At 38.7% G+C, this 17798-nt stretch overlaps 1 protein-coding gene across 1 annotated transcript in view; it reads right to left on the bottom strand.

Moving 5' to 3' along the window:
* The window catches only part of LOC112147572 (neuropilin and tolloid-like protein 1), a 17888-nt gene extending 2474 nt beyond the window's left edge, over nucleotides 1–15414 (bottom strand). The window contains exons 1-6 of the mRNA XM_024274081.2: nucleotides 14816–15414; nucleotides 14644–14709; nucleotides 14199–14333; nucleotides 13888–14136; nucleotides 1517–1558; nucleotides 1308–1435 (exon numbers count right to left, since the gene is read on the bottom strand). Coding sequence (XP_024129849.1) covers nucleotides 1308–1435; nucleotides 1517–1558; nucleotides 13888–14136; nucleotides 14199–14333; nucleotides 14644–14709; nucleotides 14816–14843 — 648 coding nt within the window. The 5' untranslated portion in view covers nucleotides 14844–15414. The remainder of the gene's footprint in view (nucleotides 1–1307; nucleotides 1436–1516; nucleotides 1559–13887; nucleotides 14137–14198; nucleotides 14334–14643; nucleotides 14710–14815) is intronic.
* Nucleotides 15415–17798: the final 2384 nt, after the last annotated feature.

Here is a 17798-nt window from a genome sequence, read left to right as displayed (position 1 = left end):
ATGGTGCGACTTATACCCAGGTGCTACTTGTGTGGTTTTTTTTTTATAGTAAATGGCAGCAACACTAGGGGGCACTGAAGGTGTGTGCATCCGTATTTGCTATTGACAACAATGCAGAGTAAGAAGCTCAGTCTTATGCTCGGAATTGTTCAAATTTAGTGATTTGAAAGGAGTTTAGTTGACTTTATGCTAAGATTATCTTAATATTTGTTGATATGTCGCACTATTATACTAAATTTGTCCTATTTTTCATGAAGTTAAATACGGTTACTGTAGGGAAGCTTGCAAATATATAATCAAGTATTGTTATCTATTCCATTATTGTGATTTGTCTTTCAAAATACAATGTTGTTCTTCTCTTATTATGTTATAAATTTCTCCTAAAAGTGTGATTTTTTGATTTTTTTTTTGCTTCTGTGCCTCATAGTTGGGAAAAAATCCAGTACAAATTTACTGATTTACTGACTTTTGTGAGTCAGAAAGCTGTTGTTTGCAAGCAAGAGGTCTGCAACCTGAGGCTCCCGAGCCACTTGTGTATCTTCTACCTCTCCATAGTGGCTCTCTGGCTAAAGAAAAATAAAATATAGTATTTTTTTTTCAAGTAAGGGTTACTAAATTACCATTTAATTCATTTAGATTAGTTAAATTTATGTACGAGGTGTAAAGACTATGCTTCCTTTAGAGTACACCAATTTCAAATACTAAGCAAAACTTTGGTAAAAAGTCTGATCCTTTATTAGTTTAAAGCACATGCTATCCTAGGTGCTCTGAGATGATCCAGTCTGGCACAAGGCATCTTTTATTTTGAAAGGAAATCATACAAGCTTATGTGAAATGTAAAAAATAATTTCAGATGTTAAGAAAATGTTATTTTCATATTTCTGTTTTTATTCATGCCACAAAAGAAGCATAATTCGTATTTATTATTAAATTATGTATTGTAATGAATGTGCAGCAGTATCAAAATAAGACTTTCAAATGGCTCTTTTCCTGTTAAAGGTTGCAGACCCTAAAGAGTAAACAGGAAACCACAAAAAACCCGAATGCTAACAAATGGAAACGTTAGTTTAAATGGGTGCTTTAACAGGTGTCTACAGCAACTCCGCCTCAACCGTTGCATTCCACTTTTCAATGGACCTACAACACATGGGGGCCCTCAAGAGGTATGGGTCGGTACTGTTCAATGGGTCCACTTTACAATGGAAACACTCAAAATACCGGATGAGAACGTTCCATCCCGCTAAGTCCAAGTGATTGTTAAGGATTCCTGATAGTTTTCAATAGGAAATAACACATATTGTACACACCCTGGATTTAGGTGGCGCTCTGATGTACCACCTGCAGTCCACAGCATCAGTGTTCTGGGCCCGGCCATCCCTGCTTATCTGAACGGACTCCACAAAGCCTTCTGGTCCGCTAAGCTCAAAGTCACAAACTGTTGTGGGATCAGTAAAATAGTGTCGTCTCACTTTTCTGCTACTGCTGAATTTCACTGATGAGTTTTCTTGTTACTCACTTGGCAAAGTTGGGAGCACTCCGAGATCTTTAAACTCAGGATCTACAAACAGAACAAGAACCATGATGAGTCATGAAGTTATTTACAAATGTCAATTTTACATGACAATTTTAAATGCATGTGCAAGTTTTCATTTTGTGTGACACTTCAAAAATACGCAAAAGGAAATTTTTACACACAGACTTTTTATTGGAAGTGGACGCGTTTTCTTGTGAACTTAGCTTCATTGGTCAACAGAACTCTTACGTGGACTTAAAAATGACTTAATAATCAATTTGTGAAGAAAGCGTGCTTTTGTTCATTAAAGTTTAACGACAAACTTTGTTTTCAGTTTGTTCTTTTTTCTGTAGTCCTTAGTGTTGAAGGACACTTTAAACAAAAGTTCAATTTTATTTTTTTATCTTACAAAATTTTACAAAGTTAGCATGAACAAAAAGCTCTCAACGGTGGATATATCAAGTGTCACAAATATATTGGAGTTAAATGATAAAAATGGAAACTTTATTTACTTTATTTTTAGTGCTCATTTACACTCCTGTTTTTTCTTCTATACACACTCGTGCAATAACCTAATAAAAGAGCTCAGTGCCTTGCACAAGAGCACGGGAAAATCAAGTTGATATTTAAAATCCATCCATTTACATTTATGTGGATGCTTATATATCTCTTTTATTTCAATTTGTTAAGTTTGAGATTCCTGTGGATTTACATCTCTTATGTTTTTTTTTCTTTAGTATTTTTTGCTGTTGTTATAGCTGAAATAAATCAACTTCCAATGTATAATTTGTAATGCCTTTTGTATAAAAAGGTGTTTGCATTCTGTTAAAATTAAAAATAATAACTATAAATAATTCAATTTTAGGCATGAAATGGTTTATTTTGCAGATTTGTAAATCCAGGCTAAACAAGCAGACTTCCTCTTTGCAACTCAAAACAAGTCAAACATCTTTTCGCTGTCTGCTTCCACATTAAACATGCAAACTGAGACCTCTAAGGTCTGATATATAAAACATCTTAAAGGATTTTTTCAATTTATGCAAAAATTACAGTTTCATGTAATAACAATACAGTGACATCCTGTTTGGATTTTACTATTTTCACATGCTTCATAATTATCTGTAATTATAATTACAGCATCTGTAGTTCTATTTTTCTGCATTAGTTTTCCATATAAGCAGTAATACGATTATACAGTTATGTGGTGACTTATAGTAAAATTGGGTTCAGATTTAATTTCCAACAAGAAATAATTTAAATAAAATCTTTTTTACACTACGACACAATATAGATTAAAAAGTTAAAAAATATAAAAAAAATTTATCAGAGTAAAAAACTTATATATATTGAATAAAAATTGTTCCAGAAAATAAATTAGTATTTAATCAGAGTTAAATCACTTTTTTTTTATCACCACACAGATTAATATTTATTTTGTGTGAATACAAATTTGCACTGGATTTGGTACATTTAACCTTGTAACTTGACTTCTGCTAGAAGAGTAAATTGTACTCTATTTAGAGCAGGACATCATGTCTTTTTCAGAGTAAAATTGTATATATTTTGAGTAAAACTGACAAGAATTAAAAATAGTCACTTTTCATTTTTCTGAAGGGAGATGTTTATTTGAGATCTGGAATTAAAAAAAAATAGTAAAATTGAAATGAAATTATTAACTTACTCAAAATAAAGTATTATAGCTTGAAATGTTTTTTTTTAATATGGGGCCAAAAATAAAGAACATATAATTATTACACAATTTGTAGAAAATATCGAATGTAAAAAATGGATAATTTAAAAATAATTCCATCTACCACCTGATTTTTTTTCTAGCAAATTATCAGACAAATCCAATTTTTTCCACATACTTGTATATATTTATATGATGATTATCACAACATTTCAGTTTAGATATAAAAAAAAGATTAAATATATTTTTATCTGAGGTTGTAGTTTTGTCAATTCCTACTACAAGCTTTGTTTTACTGAGACATAAAACTCCATAGATATTTTTGCATAACGGTATTGTTGGAACAATAAATCATATCTGCTGTTTTGTAGCATGCAAAAAGGATGCAGTATTTACTGGAAGATATTTTTCAAAGGAAAAGGTTTAGACAAAATCGCTAAGCCTGGTATTTATGGATTAACTTTGACAGATGAAAAAAAAAAAAGAAAAACAGAAATAATAAAAACAGCAATTTTACAGGCATATTGAACAACCAAATAAACACAGCTGTCCAAAGCTTGCATAATCTATGTACCAGTACTTTGCCTGTGATCTGATTTAAACAGCCCCGAAACCCTGATGCCCTTCATCAAATAAAAAAAAAGAGAAATAAGAATCAGAAGGGGGACAGATATTTTGTCCTAAACCTTTGTGCTGATGAATACACTTGCTAGGTGGATTAAAAATCCAGCTTAGTTGGGAACAGATTAAGTTCCGGCAGCATCCGTGTCGACCTGGTGATGAAAATATCAGCGTTTCCTTCTCTTGAAGGCACCTTGTTTGACACAATTCAGACATTTTATTTGGGTCAGTTTTTTAAGATAGACAAAATTATTTTTCTTACTGCAATTTATCATGATTTTGAGCTTTTTTTTTGTTTGTTTGTCTGTCTGCTGAAATGCAAAACAGAGATTGCAATTCAAGAGCCAAAAAAAAAAAACAGGGAACTTGGCTGACCTGAACAAGGACTCTTATTAATCCTCTCATGTTTCTTATCTATTCTGCTTAAGACTTGGCCAGATTATTCACATTCATCCAACTACGTGTGAGTGAGTGATTCAGTGTGAGGCTAGCATCCATTTCCCAGGTGCTACGGGACAAATCTGTAGGGAAAAAAAGCCTTCATTTACTAATAAAATAAAACAAAACATCTTGTTATCACTATAAACTAAAATAGACTGTTTATGCAGTAAAAAAAATAGGGATTTATATGCTGTTCTACATGCCTAAATAAAAGATTTGGAACTAAATTTCCATTTAAAGATTTATTAGGGGCATAGAGAAAAATTGATTTGGCGATTCACCGCGATATATTGTATTTGGTGATACTTGTAGCGACTTAAAATCCTTACAAGATGATATTTAATGAATTATTTATGAGCGTGCTTCAGTATCTTACTTTTGGTTTCCACCTAAACCCCCAACCACTAGATGGCAGCACAGCACACGGAGCCATTTAGAGCAGCTCTACACCAAAACAAAGCTACAAAAACATCAGTTCAGAGAAGTCAGTCTCGCGGTTTTTGTTGTTATGAGACATGAACTTCTTTGTTTTTACTTGGCATTGGTACCAAACCGAAACTCTGTGCCACGTTGTTGCAAGTATCATGTTAGACGCAGATTGCGGTGCTATATCGGGATCAGATAAACGAGTGAAGCAATGCAGCTTTAGCTTTAGTAGCTCGATATGTATTGTATTGTGAGGTGCGTATCGCATTGTGTATCATGTCACCGGACTCTTGCCAAGACACACTCCTAACATTTATAGTAGGGCTGGTAATCAATCATTTCCGGAATTGATTAAATCCGATTCACCAGAGCTGAGATTGATTTGATTCTGATTATTTTTCGATTTTTTTCAATCCACTCAATTCAATTCAATTTTGAGCTCACGAGGTTCACATATTTAGACACATTTCTTTAAATACATCAAAAAACTACAATATTTTGAATATATTTATATTATCCATCCATCCATCCATCTTCCTCCGCTTCATACGGGACCGGGTCGCGGGGGCAGCAGTCTAAGCAAAGATGCCCAGACTTCCCTCTCCCCGGCCACTTCCTCCAGCTCCTCTGGGGGGACTCCAAGGCGTTCCCAGGCAAGCCGAGAAACATAGTCTCTCCAGCGTGTCCTGGGTCTTCCCCGGGGCCTCCGCCCAGTGGGACATGCCCGGAACACCTCACCAGGGAGGCGTCCAGGAGGCATCCGGACCAGATGCCCGAACCACCTCAACTGGCTCCTCTCGATGCGGAGGAGAAGCGGCTCTACTCCGAGCTCCCTCCGGGTGACTGAGCTCCTCACCCTATCTCTAAGGGAGCGCCCAGCCACCCTGCGAAGAAAACTCATTTCAGCCGCTTGTAGTCGGGATCTCGTTCTTTCGGTCACGACCCAGAGCTCATGACCATAGGTGAGTACAGGAACAAAGATCGACCGGTAAATTGAGAGCTTTGCCTTCTGGCTCAGCTCTCTTTTCACCACAACGGACCGGTACAGCGACCGCATAATAGCGGACGCCGCTCCAATCCGCCTGTCGATCTCACGTTCCGATCTTCCCTCACTCGTGAACAAGACCCCAAGATATTTAAACTCCTCCACCTGAGGCAGGAGCACTCCACCCACCGAGAGAGGACAAACTACCTTTCTCCGGTCGAGAACCATGGCCTCAGACTTAGCGGTGCTGACCCTCATCCCAGCCGCTTCACACTCGGCTGCAAACCGCTCCAATACATGCTGGAGGTCCCGGTTTGATGGAGCCAACAGAACAACATCATCTGCAAAAAGCAGAGATGAAATCCTGTGGTCCCCAAACCAGACCCCCTCCGGCCCCTGGCTGCGCCTAGAAATTCTGTCCATAAAGACTATGAACAGAACCGGTGATAAAGGGCAGCCCTGCCGGAGTCCAACATGCACCGGAAACAGGTCTGACTTACTGCCGGCCATGCGAACCAAGCTCCTGCTCCGGTCGTACAGAGACCGGACAGCCCTGAGTAAGGCTCCCCGGACCCCATACTCCCAGAGCACCCTCCACAGGACACCACGGGGAACGCGGTCGAACGCCTTCTCCAAATCCACAAAACACATATGGACTGGATGAGCGAACTCCCACGAACCCTCCAGCACCCTGGAGAGGGTGTAGAGCTGGTCCACTGTTCCACGACCAGGACGGAAACCGCACTGTTGTTCTTGAATCTGAGGTTCGACTATCGGACGGACTCTCCTCTCCAGTACCCTGGCATAGACTTTCCCAGGAAGGCTGAGGAGTGTGATTCCCCGGTAGTTGGAACACACCCTCCGGTCCCCCTTCTTGAAAAGGGGAACCACCACCCCAGTCTGCCAGTCCAGTGGTACGGTTCCTGTTTGCCACGCAATGCTGCAGAGACGTGTCAGCCAAGACACTCCCACAGCATCCAGAGACTTGAGGTACTCAGGGCGAACCTCATCCACCCCTGGAGCCTTGCCACCGAGGAGCTCTTTGACTACCTCGGTGACCTCAGCTTGGGTGATGGACAGTTCCACCCCAGTGTCCTCAGCCTCTGCTTCCTCAACGGAAGGCGTGTCAGCAGGGTTGAGGAGATCCTCAAAGTATTCCTTCCACCGCCCGACAATGTCCCCAGTTGAGGTCAACAGATCCCCACCTGCACCGAAAACGGTGCCTGCAGAAAACTGCTTTCCCCTCCTGAGGCGCCGGATGGTTTGCCAGAATCTCTTTGAGGCCAACCGATAGTCCTTCTCCATGGCCTCACCAAACTCCTCCCAGGACCGAGTTTTTGCCTCCAACACAGCCCGGGCCGCAGCTCGCTTAAACTGCCGGTACCTGTCAGCTGCCTCTGGAGTCCCACAAGCCAGCCAGGCCTGATAGGACTCCTTCTTCAGCTTGACGGCAACCCTTACTTCCGGTGTCCACCACCGGGTTCGGGGGTTGCCACCACGACAGGCACCAGAGACCTTGCGACCGCAGCTCCGGAAAGCAGCAGAGACAATAGAGGTGGAGAACATGGTCCACTCGGACTCTATGTCACCAACCTCCCTCGGTACCTGCTTGAAGTTTTCCCGGATGTGGGAGTTAAAGACCTCCCTGACGGAGGGCTCAGCCAGACGTTCCCAGCAGACCCTCACAGTACGTTTAGGTCTGCCGAGTCTTTCCGGCCTCCTCCCCCGCCAGCGAATCCAACTCACCACCAGGTAGTGATCAGTGGACAGCTCTGCCCCTCTCTTTACCCGAGTGTCCAGAACACACGGCCGGAGATCGCCTGAAACGACTACAAAGTCGATCATCGATCTCCTACCTAGGGTGTCCTGATGCCAGGTGTACTGATGGACACCTTTGTGTTCGAACATGGTGTTTGTTATGGACAAACTATGACGTGCACAGAAGTCCAACAACAAAACACCGCTCGGGTTCAGGTCAGGGAGGCCATTCCTACCAATCACGCCCCTCCAGGTGCCACTGTCATTGCCCACGTGGGCATTGAAGTCCCCCAGGAGGACAACGGAGTCCCCCGTTGGGGCACTTTCCAGTACCCCTTCAAGAGACACCAAGAAGGCCGGGTACTCCGAACTGCTGTTCGGCCCGTAAGCCGAAACTACAGTCAGAGACCTGTCCCCCACCCGAAGGCGAAGGGACACGACCCTCTCGTCCACCGGTACGAACTCCAACACCTGGCGGCTGAGCTGGGGGCTCACGAGTAAGCCCACGCCAGCCCGTCGCCTCTCACCGTGGGCAACTCCAGAGTGGTAGAGAGTCCAGCCTCTCTCGAGGGACTGAGTTTCAGAGCCCAGGCTGTGCGTAGAGGTGAGCCCAACTATATCTAGTCGGTATCTCTCAACCTCTCGCACCAGCTCAGGCTCCTTCCCTCCCAGAGAGGTGACATTCCATGTCCCAAAAGCCAAATTCCATGACCGGGGTTTGGGCCGCCGAGGCACTCGCCTTCGACTGCCACCCAAACCACAATGCACCGGCCCCTTCAGAGCTCCCCTGCAGGTGGTGGGCCCACTGGGGAGTGATCCCACGTCGCTCCTTCGGGTTGGACCCGACCGGGGCCCGTGGGAGGAGCCCCGGCCACCAGGCGCTCGCCTCCGAGCCCCAACCCCAGGCCTGGCTCCAGGGTGGGGCCCCGGTGACGCCAATCCGGGCGACGTAACGGTATCTTTGGTGTTCTTACTCATAAAGGGGATTTTGAACCGCTCTTTGTCTGGCTCGTCACTCAGGACCTGTCTGTCATGGGAAAGCCCCCGACAGCATAGCTCCTGAGATCACTCAAGCACTCAAACCCCTCTATCACGTTAAGGTGGCGGTTCAAAGAGGGGGATTTATATTATACATATTGTAAAATGTATTCGTTAAATAATGAGACTATTAATAGCATACAGTGTTACATGATTTCTCAAAAGGAGAAGTTCTGACAAAAATGTTCAGATCATTAACATTTCAGTTTGGACACTAGGTGGCAATCACGCTACAGTATTACACTTTTTACAAAAAGAATAAGCAAAGTATGAGCAAAAAATTGTGCTTTAAAACACAAAGGGTTACTTTAAAAAATATTTTCTTAAAAAACTGGAAAGTTCTTACCTGTAAGTTTATAAAGATGTTTATTTACTCAACAATGTAAGTTTACGTCGACAAAGCGTTTACATTAGCCGTCCTATTGGAAATTTTATTAAACGTTAGCATCAAGCTAGCGGACTTTAGCTCTATGTGCTACGCAGATTGATCTCTATTTTTTATGGATCGATTATTCATCCATTAAGCTTAGATCGATTCAAATCGATTTCATCATCTCAGTCCTAATTTATTGAGGCACATAAATTTACATGAAAGTTATATTTCATCTTGTTAAAAAAAATAAAAAAAAACAATGGCTGTTATCACTAAAACGACTTAAACCGCTACGTTTCCCTTTAACATTTCTCAATATGGTAGGTGTTATTGTAGTACTTTGCAAAACTCGTTGCAAATACAACTTACTGCTGAAAACCTTTTAAATCTATTTCATTGTTTAGTAAAAATAAATAAATAAAGCTTACTTTATTTTATAAATATTTTATAAATAATAAGAAAAAAATGTAAATGAGGTAAAATGTAATTTTTTTGTTTTGCTTAACATGTCTGTTTCTGCTGCATGATTATGTTTTGGGGGAATTGGTTATACAAGATCTGTTAAGATCTTATATAATGTGTATTATATGTATTAGATTTTTAATATGTATATATTTAATGTATATATACCACATATATGTCAAGTTTGTTGTTTTGCAAATGAAGAAAAAAATAAATAACTGCACCCTGGCAGCGATCCACAGGAATCTTAACCCAGCCATGAGCTACAGTTCTGAACCGGCCATATGTTGCAGCTGATAATGAAAAAACATATGTTGGTGTAAGGAGGAAAATTAATAAAATAAAAAAAACTGCAACATGAAATCAACTTTATCCTTCGAATTTAATCCCCATGTTTGGATTACATTCTGTGAAGTATCTTGAGTTTCTACTCTGCATTCTGAAGGTCATGGGGGGTTGAAGCTTCACATCAGGGTTCAACATTTGCACAAGCTGAACAGAAGTGACATGTGAAGACCAAAAGTGTAGATTTCAGATTGAGTTATTGAGTCAGGATTCTTTACAGCATAAACTGATACTTTATTATCTATAATCTAGGGAATAGAAAAAGGTGATCTACAGATGATCAATGTCAGTAAACTTTTTATTGAGAATTTTTGCAGATCTAAGTTTATAGAAACATTTAAGTGCACAAAAAATATTGGGCGAGTTTCTATTTTCTGACAAAGAAAAAAAAATAGAAGAAGGAAAACGAGTTTTGCAATAGTAAGTCAGCAAACATCTATGCGTGCAAGCTGCCACTCCTGATGGGGGGAATTAAAAAAGAGATTAACTTTTGACTTTTGGGACTCATTTTATTCAATGTAAACACACGGAAGACAATCTGTCTGCTAATAATGAAAAAGATGCATTCAGAGGGACAAATAGGGTTTTCAAACCTCCTTAAAGAGCGCAGAGTCAGATATTTAAATTTATTTTTAATAAGCACAACATAGGCTTTTATTTTTTATTATTTCGCAAATTAATTTCTTTTTATGTTCAAAAATTGCTTAACTCAAACATGCATGCTGGGAAAATACTGTAAAAAAATGTTTGGAGCTTGAAATGAATGTATGGAAAAATATCACCTTTTCGTCAAGGGAGAGCATCTGTTTGTGTAACCATGGCAACTACCAAGAAGAAACAAAAGTGAAGGGTCTGACTTTGTTTTTTGCGTTCAGAATATTTTTTTAATACTTAACAAATATTTCTATTAGCTTTTTGTAGTACTTATTTGTATCAGATTTTCATTTTGTTTATTTGCAGCAATGGAGAAAAATGCAAATATAAAGAGAAAAATTACAGGAAAGCAGATTTAAATGACATGTTTTCAACCAGTATCAATCTATGCATATAAAAGGTTTACGATCATTTGAAATAATACATTTAAGTTTTTTTTTCCTTTTTTCTCTTTTTTTCTTTTTCCTTTTTTTTCTCTGTTTTTTCTTATTTTTTCATTTATTCAATGTTTATTCTTATTTTCCTTTTTTCTCTCTTTTTTTTCTTTTTTATATTTTCCTGTTTTTCTTTCCTTTCTTCTTCTTTTTTTCTCTCTTTTTATTTATTTATTACTTTTTTTATCTACCTTTTACTTATTTTCTCCTTTTTAATTTTTCACCTTTTTTATTTTTTCATATTTTTCAAGGAAAGAAAGGGAAATAAAAGTGAGATGAAAATGAAATAATTTGATCAGTTTTATTTTATCTTATTTTTGTATACCTATACTGTTTTATTATAATTCTTTAGTATATTTTATAGGGAAATTCAGTGATCTTCATGATTTTAGGGTGTGAATTCCCCTATTAATGGGTTTCAGCTTGTTTGCAAACATGTATAACTAAAAAAATCACTACCTCCATTAGGGATTTAGCATTATATCAATCTTTTCACAATATCTTCATTTAAATAAGGGATCAACACCAAATTATTGTGACTAAACTGTTTTATTTGCTGGAAAACATCAAGTTTGATGGAGTTTGATGGACTGGAGTTTAAATTTTGAGTAAATGCTGTACAGAGGGATGTTGAGGCTCTTTGAACTAGTGCTGGTCTTCCTTTTAAGACCTCAGAAAACTGTCAGCTATGACAGCTAGTTGTCTTCAATCCCTTGAAGGGCAAAAAAAATCACGACCGATGCTAAGACAGCGGGAATAAAAATGTCGATAGAAAAATGGACAGAGGGATGAAGTGATAATCTGTCCCCTTCGTCGGTGTAGGTGGCCTACAAAATCTGTGGTTAATAAAGCTTCTGCCCAGGACTCCCTTAAGCTGCTGGCACAGCTCAGCCCCGACAAGCTGCGTTCCCTGAAGACAAGCTTTCATTAACTCTCGTGTTTGAGACTGAGGGAACAAGCGCATCCGTGTGTGTGTTTGTGTGTGTGTACCTCTCCTCTTTTCAGCTGCAGCCACTGACCCTGCACTACGGATGTATATGAGAACTGGATTGTTATTAGATTAAAAAAAGACAAAAATCTTTGATCTAACTTAGATTGATTGAAATTCTAGATTTCCTCTCATGTTTAGTCATTTTTAAGGATATTGCAAATTGGAAAACCATCTTTTCAGCTATTTTAAAAGTGTTTCCTGTGTTTTTTTAATCATGATTATTCCTCTTTTAGCTAACATTTTTAAAAGTTGTTATTTTCTAGAACATAGTTTCTGCAGAGTGGCAGGAGTCTATCAGAAATTTGCCTCTGAGTTTAAGGCAGGACTGTTGGTGGAGAGTAAGGCAGCCTTCATTTCCCATCATCCCTTCATTTACACTCTCTCCCACTAGCTAACAGCCCCTCACATCCTCCACCCATTGTGGGTGCAACCAAAAAGTGGAATGGGTAATTGGGTAATTGGAATGGGTCTTTAGCATATTGAGGGCAACAATGTTAATGCTGTACAGCAGTGTGATGGTCTGGGAAAATGTCCCAAGAGGCTGAGGCTTAGAGTCATGGTAACGCTGTCATCCTCTAAAATCCTCAGCCATACAAGAGTATCAGCAGCCACACTGAAACTTCGCTAAAATATTTTTAATATTTTAACGACCAAAATATTCTGTTTTTTTCAAAGTGAGAAGTCTTTACCATAAAAAGACAATCCTGTAATTTATTTATTTTGATCTTCAAAGACCAACTCAGATGAAAATCCTGTTTTTGATGCATTTTTGGGATGATTGAGGACAGATATTTAAAGAAAATTAAGCTTAAAGTTACATTTATGAGTATTTCTTTATTCAAATTGTTGTTAATCAGGAGCAGACGAAAGAGCATATTTTGACTTAAAAAATACGTTGGGCGGGCCAAAAGCACGGAGGAGGGGAAAAGGCGTGGCTTAGTGCCAAAGGTCCCGCCCTCAACTCTGAAGAACCTTTTTAACAAACTCCTGCAACTCTGTAAAAACTATGAACCTAGAAAATGACAGTTTAAAAATTTTTTGTCTTAAAAACTGAATAATCGTTAAAAGATCACTGGAAACAATTTTAAAAAAGATCAAAAGAGTGGGTATTTAAACAAAGTGAAAACAGAAACTTACACAACAATTTTGAAGAAACTTGCATTTATCAAAAAAAAAATGTTTTTGTGCTTGGAGGAGGTGGACATATCGAAATGGAGATATTTCGCAACACTGCACTGAAAACACTTTTTTCAAATTTAAAGAGTCACATGACCCACAACTACTGTGCTAGCGGGCGCCACAAGAGGTCCCACAGCATCACAGCTCATCAAAAGTTGAGAGCTTGTCAGGTGGAATTGTTTGATTCACAGCTTCCACCGTAAAATTGCCACAATTTCCCAAAATCTCTTCATCCGTAGCCCCTCCCACCTAGCTCGCCGCTCCATGGCCTAAATAAGACGCCAACGTCTCCTTTGATAGATGATGATGAGCGCCAGTGCCATGACAGAAATGAATGTATCTGCTTTAAATCAAAGTATTGTTCACATCCGTTGCCTTGTTTTTGAATTGGTTTGTGTTTATTTGCATAATTAGGTTTTAATTGAAACACTGTAATTGCAAAAGTGTGTTTTTTCGACATTTCTAGAATTTAAATAAAGTTTTGTGCATTTGTGTAATGGAAATGTAGCTACTGTTGAGTTTTTCTTCTTATTTTCCTATTTTTTTCTATCTTTTTTTTCCTTTTTTCTCTTCTTCATTTCTCTTTTCTCTTTTTTCTTCTTTTTTTGATTTTTTTCCCTATTTTTTTTCAAGGAGAAAAAAGGAAAAAAAAAGAGAGAAAACAAAATAATCAACTTCCCTGTTTTATTTTATTATACTTAAAGTTTTATTTTATTTTTTTGCATATTTTATGTAAAAGTGTGTGTTCTTGGTGATTTTAGGGTTCGATTTCGCATATTAATAGGTTTTAGCTTGCTTGCTAACATGTATAAATAATAGGGATTTGGCATTAGTAAATATCAATCCTCTCATAATATTTGCTATTAAATTAGGGATTAACACCAAGTTTTAGTGACTAAACTGTTATATTTGCTGGAAATGTAACTTTTAAGTTATTTTTCTCTAAGATTCAAAAACATTCACACTTCTTTGCCCACCTTGAGTGAAGTTATACCGCGCCGAGAAACCGATGGCCTCCAGTTCTCCATCAGCCACAAACTTGATGTACAGGTACCTCCCGCTGGAGCGGACGTAGGTCGGGCTTTCCTGCCCGCAGTAGCGACCGATGATGGGCGAGAAGCCGAACGGACCGTCACGGACTTCAATGTGGTCGAACCTGCACTCCCAGGAAGGCTCGATGGAGTACTTCTCATCAAAGAACAGGTCGATGCACTGTCGGGGGGAGGCTGTCGGAGGCAAGAGACGAAATGAGAGGATGCAAAGCGTCAACTTCAAGAGCAGAGCTCACCTTCTATGATGTAGATACATTCCCTCTCTGGTGGGTATTTCTCTGGGTAGTTGGGGGAGGTGAAGTAGCCTCCATCAGGCTCCTTTATCCAGGTTCCACATTGGCCCGCTGGTGTCACGCCAGAGTTGTTCTTCACTAGCAGAAGATTGTTAGAAGAAACTTCAAACCATCTTTATCATTTCTGCTTATCATATAATATCAAAAGGTTTGCATAGTCTGAAACCCTGTTAAAAGACACAGAATCATCACTAAAGTCCTCATTTGAAGACGAGATTTTCCCAGGAGTGCTCATTAGACGGCGGTCAATCCTAGATCCATCACTTCACTTCACATTCTTTGCTATATATGAATGTCAAGAAGTCTATTATAGAACTGACACAGCAAAAAAAGCCTAATTAGTTTTAAAACCATTTGATGTTCTTTATGATCAAATTGGGGGTGATACCTTGAGACTTTTTTGTGGTTCCTGTGGAGCCAGCCAGCTCCAGTAGAAGCAGGCTTGCTGCTAAAGCTGAGACAAACAATAAAAGAAGATGCATTTAGGAGCCTGTAGGAACAGAGGATGATGATTTGGATCATGAAAGACATAAATACAAGAGAAGAGACATTCAACTCACCGATGCGCAGCACAAGTTTGCACAGCATGTCTGTCCCCTGAGGATGAGCAGCTCAGTCTTAGTAATTGCCATCAAACTGTCCTGGGATGCCGGGCCGCCACTTTTAACGAGGCGCTGTCAAAGTGCTACTTTTTCAGGGCATCAGCTGCGTGTAAATGCACCAAATCCGACGGCAGAGACCATCCCCTCTGCGTCTGATTCCCGCAAGCTCAAAGGATTAAACTCTCGACCACAACCGAGAACCTTCACTTATTTTCCTCTTTTCTTTTGCCCCACCTTTAGGCAGTTTAATCCTGATGTGTGCGCAAATTGGAATTTTTTTTGTGTACTCTGAGCGCCATGTGGTCATGTTTGATTAAGAAAGGGTTCCTCCTGTTTAACTGTTGATTAATGCAATGACCAGGGGGAGGGGCCTAGCATAATTAAACAATCAGGAAAATTAATCAGAATTTGAGATTTCTTGAGTTTTTGAGCTTCTTACACTTATGTATCCAACCCAGTTGGATCCATCTGAGAGGCGATTATACATTTCTCTAAGCCTATCAGATTAACTCCATTCTACCAAAACAAACAAATGCATATTTAGAAATAAATGAACCACATTTTATGAAATATTTTCTGCTTTTAGAAAGAATTTAATCAAAAAACTTTGTTCCTTCAAGAGGAACCAGTCATGAGATCATTAATAAAGATGTAAATAGATTACAGATTTATAAATGTATGAAATAGATTCTGAAGAGTTTTGTACACAAACAAACTTCATATGAATTCAAATCAATTCCTTTTCACATCATGCTGCTTTTTTATAACAATTATTTTGGATAAACTTGAACTTTTAAAAGGGAAACATTTGAAGTAAGGGATCCTCACTGCCCTCATGAAACAAATAAAAACATGTTATTAAAGGATGCAGGTCAGTATTTTATTTTTAGCAAAAAATAGGCATATTTGAACACTTTGGGCAATGAAAAATCTGAAAGAAAAAGGTCGGTTTACATATCTTTCAAAAAAAAATTCTGCTATGCATTATTTTATTTTTTTCATCCCAAACGTTTTTAAGAAAAAAACTTAATTAAACTTTGTGATGGTAAATATGCAAATATCTTTAATATTCAGATGCAATACGATTTATGATTACAGAGGGGTAAACTTTCATTAAAAGCTATATTTTTGGAATAAAATCTTTCATTAGTTTTGTCTCAAGTTCTTTATTACTAATTTATAATCTTGGTGTCCCTGCATTTTAGTACCTGTGTGTGTATTGTCTTGCATTGAGCACCACTGTTGATTCTCCTGATTCTGAAAAAGCAGCAAAACCAACAAGTTGAACAGTGAATTGTTTCTTTACATCCAACAGGGGGCAGTAGATGCTGGAGGAAAATCCCTGAAACACCTTTAGGCCAAAGCACAACCCACCCAGATGGAAGCTTTTCTGTAACAGTTGACAGATACAATGAGATCCAGCTTGATAAGACTCGCAAGTAGTTTGAAGATGATAAAAGACAACAACAAGAACAGATCTTGGTTGTTTCATGTCATGCAACGTCCAGATTCAATGCAGGAAAATAGAAAAAAATTGTGCAAAAATGCTACAAAATTTTGTAAAATGACAAAACACAGTTCAAAATTCTACAATGCTTACCTATAAAATATAAAATTGATGAAATGCAGCTTTAGGATCAGGCAATTCTAATTAAATAATGATGAAAAAATGAGTCTAAGCGCCATAGTAATTTATACACAAAACTTATAATAAAAGTGATTCCAAATTGAAAACAGGAAAGCTTAATTAGGAAAGTTTATGTGAACTTTCTGTAGTTTTTCCAAGTGATAATGTATGTCAACATGCTAATCAGCTCAATAATTTCACATTTTAAATAGAGAAAAAATTGGAAAGTTTAATGTAAGTAAAGAGTAGATGTAATGCTGTTGATCTTATTTGTATTTTTTAGTTTTACATTATATTTAAGGCGATCTATGCCTGTTTCATCTCATATGGATGGGAACTTCTTCTAATATTTGATGTATTCTTGCATGATCTGCTGGTGTTCAGGTCACATGTATGCTTTTTATTCTATTTTTTTCTTATCTAGTTTTCTTTTCTTTGGTGGATCTAATTTACAAAATTAAATCTGAGAGCAATTAGCTTAAAGGCAGTTCGGTTTTATAGTTATCTTTTATTTATGGCATCAATCTTGCAAAATAATCTAACATGTTTCTTCAGCATGCTGGAAAGTAGTCACTTAAAAGTCTCACCGTCTCATCTAAATCCCAAAGTATTTGAATTCTCCCAGGAAAAGTCTACTCCCGGGCGCTGGAGAGGAGAATTCGGTCGATAGTTCCACCTCAGATTCAGGAAGAACAGTGTGGTTTTCTTCCTGATCATGGAACAGCAGAGCAGCTCCATACCCACAGAGTACTTGAAAATTCACAAGAGTCTACCCATCCAATCCTAATGATCTTTTGTGAATTTTTAGACCTAGACCGGCTAGGTCTATAGTCTATGGCTTTGTGGGAAGAAACAGTCCAATTTCTGAACCTGAGGGTTTCATCTCTGCTTTTTGCAGATTGTCTTCTTGGTTTCATCAAACCAGGACCTTCAATGTGGAGTGGTTTGCAGTTGAGTGTGAAGCAGCTTGAATGGCCACCTCCAAGTCCCAGAAACCATGTGACTAGAGAAAGGAGGTTGCCCTTTCTTTAGGTTTGTAGAGAGCTCTTGTCCTAAATGAACTACAAACATTGGGGTCATGTTTACAAATGAGGGAAGGATGGAGTGTGAAGCTGATAGCTGGAATAGTCAGAAGCAGCTCCAGGTATGGAGTATTGATCTTTTGTAGTGAAGGAGATGAGCCAAAAGGCAAAGCTCCCAATCTACTGGTCAGTCTATGTTTCTACCCTATGGTCATGCAATACATTCTCACTCCCAACTCATCACATATTGAGGTTTGGTTAAGGACCCCTCCGCAATGTTTTGAGTGTCCCC

The sequence above is a fragment of the Oryzias melastigma genome, linkage group LG17, assembly GCF_002922805.2.
Source record: "Oryzias melastigma strain HK-1 linkage group LG17, ASM292280v2, whole genome shotgun sequence".
Lineage (NCBI taxonomy): Eukaryota > Metazoa > Chordata > Actinopteri > Beloniformes > Adrianichthyidae > Oryzias > Oryzias melastigma.
The sequence above is the reverse complement of the archived record's forward strand: the minus strand, read 5'-3'. Positions and strand labels throughout refer to the sequence as shown.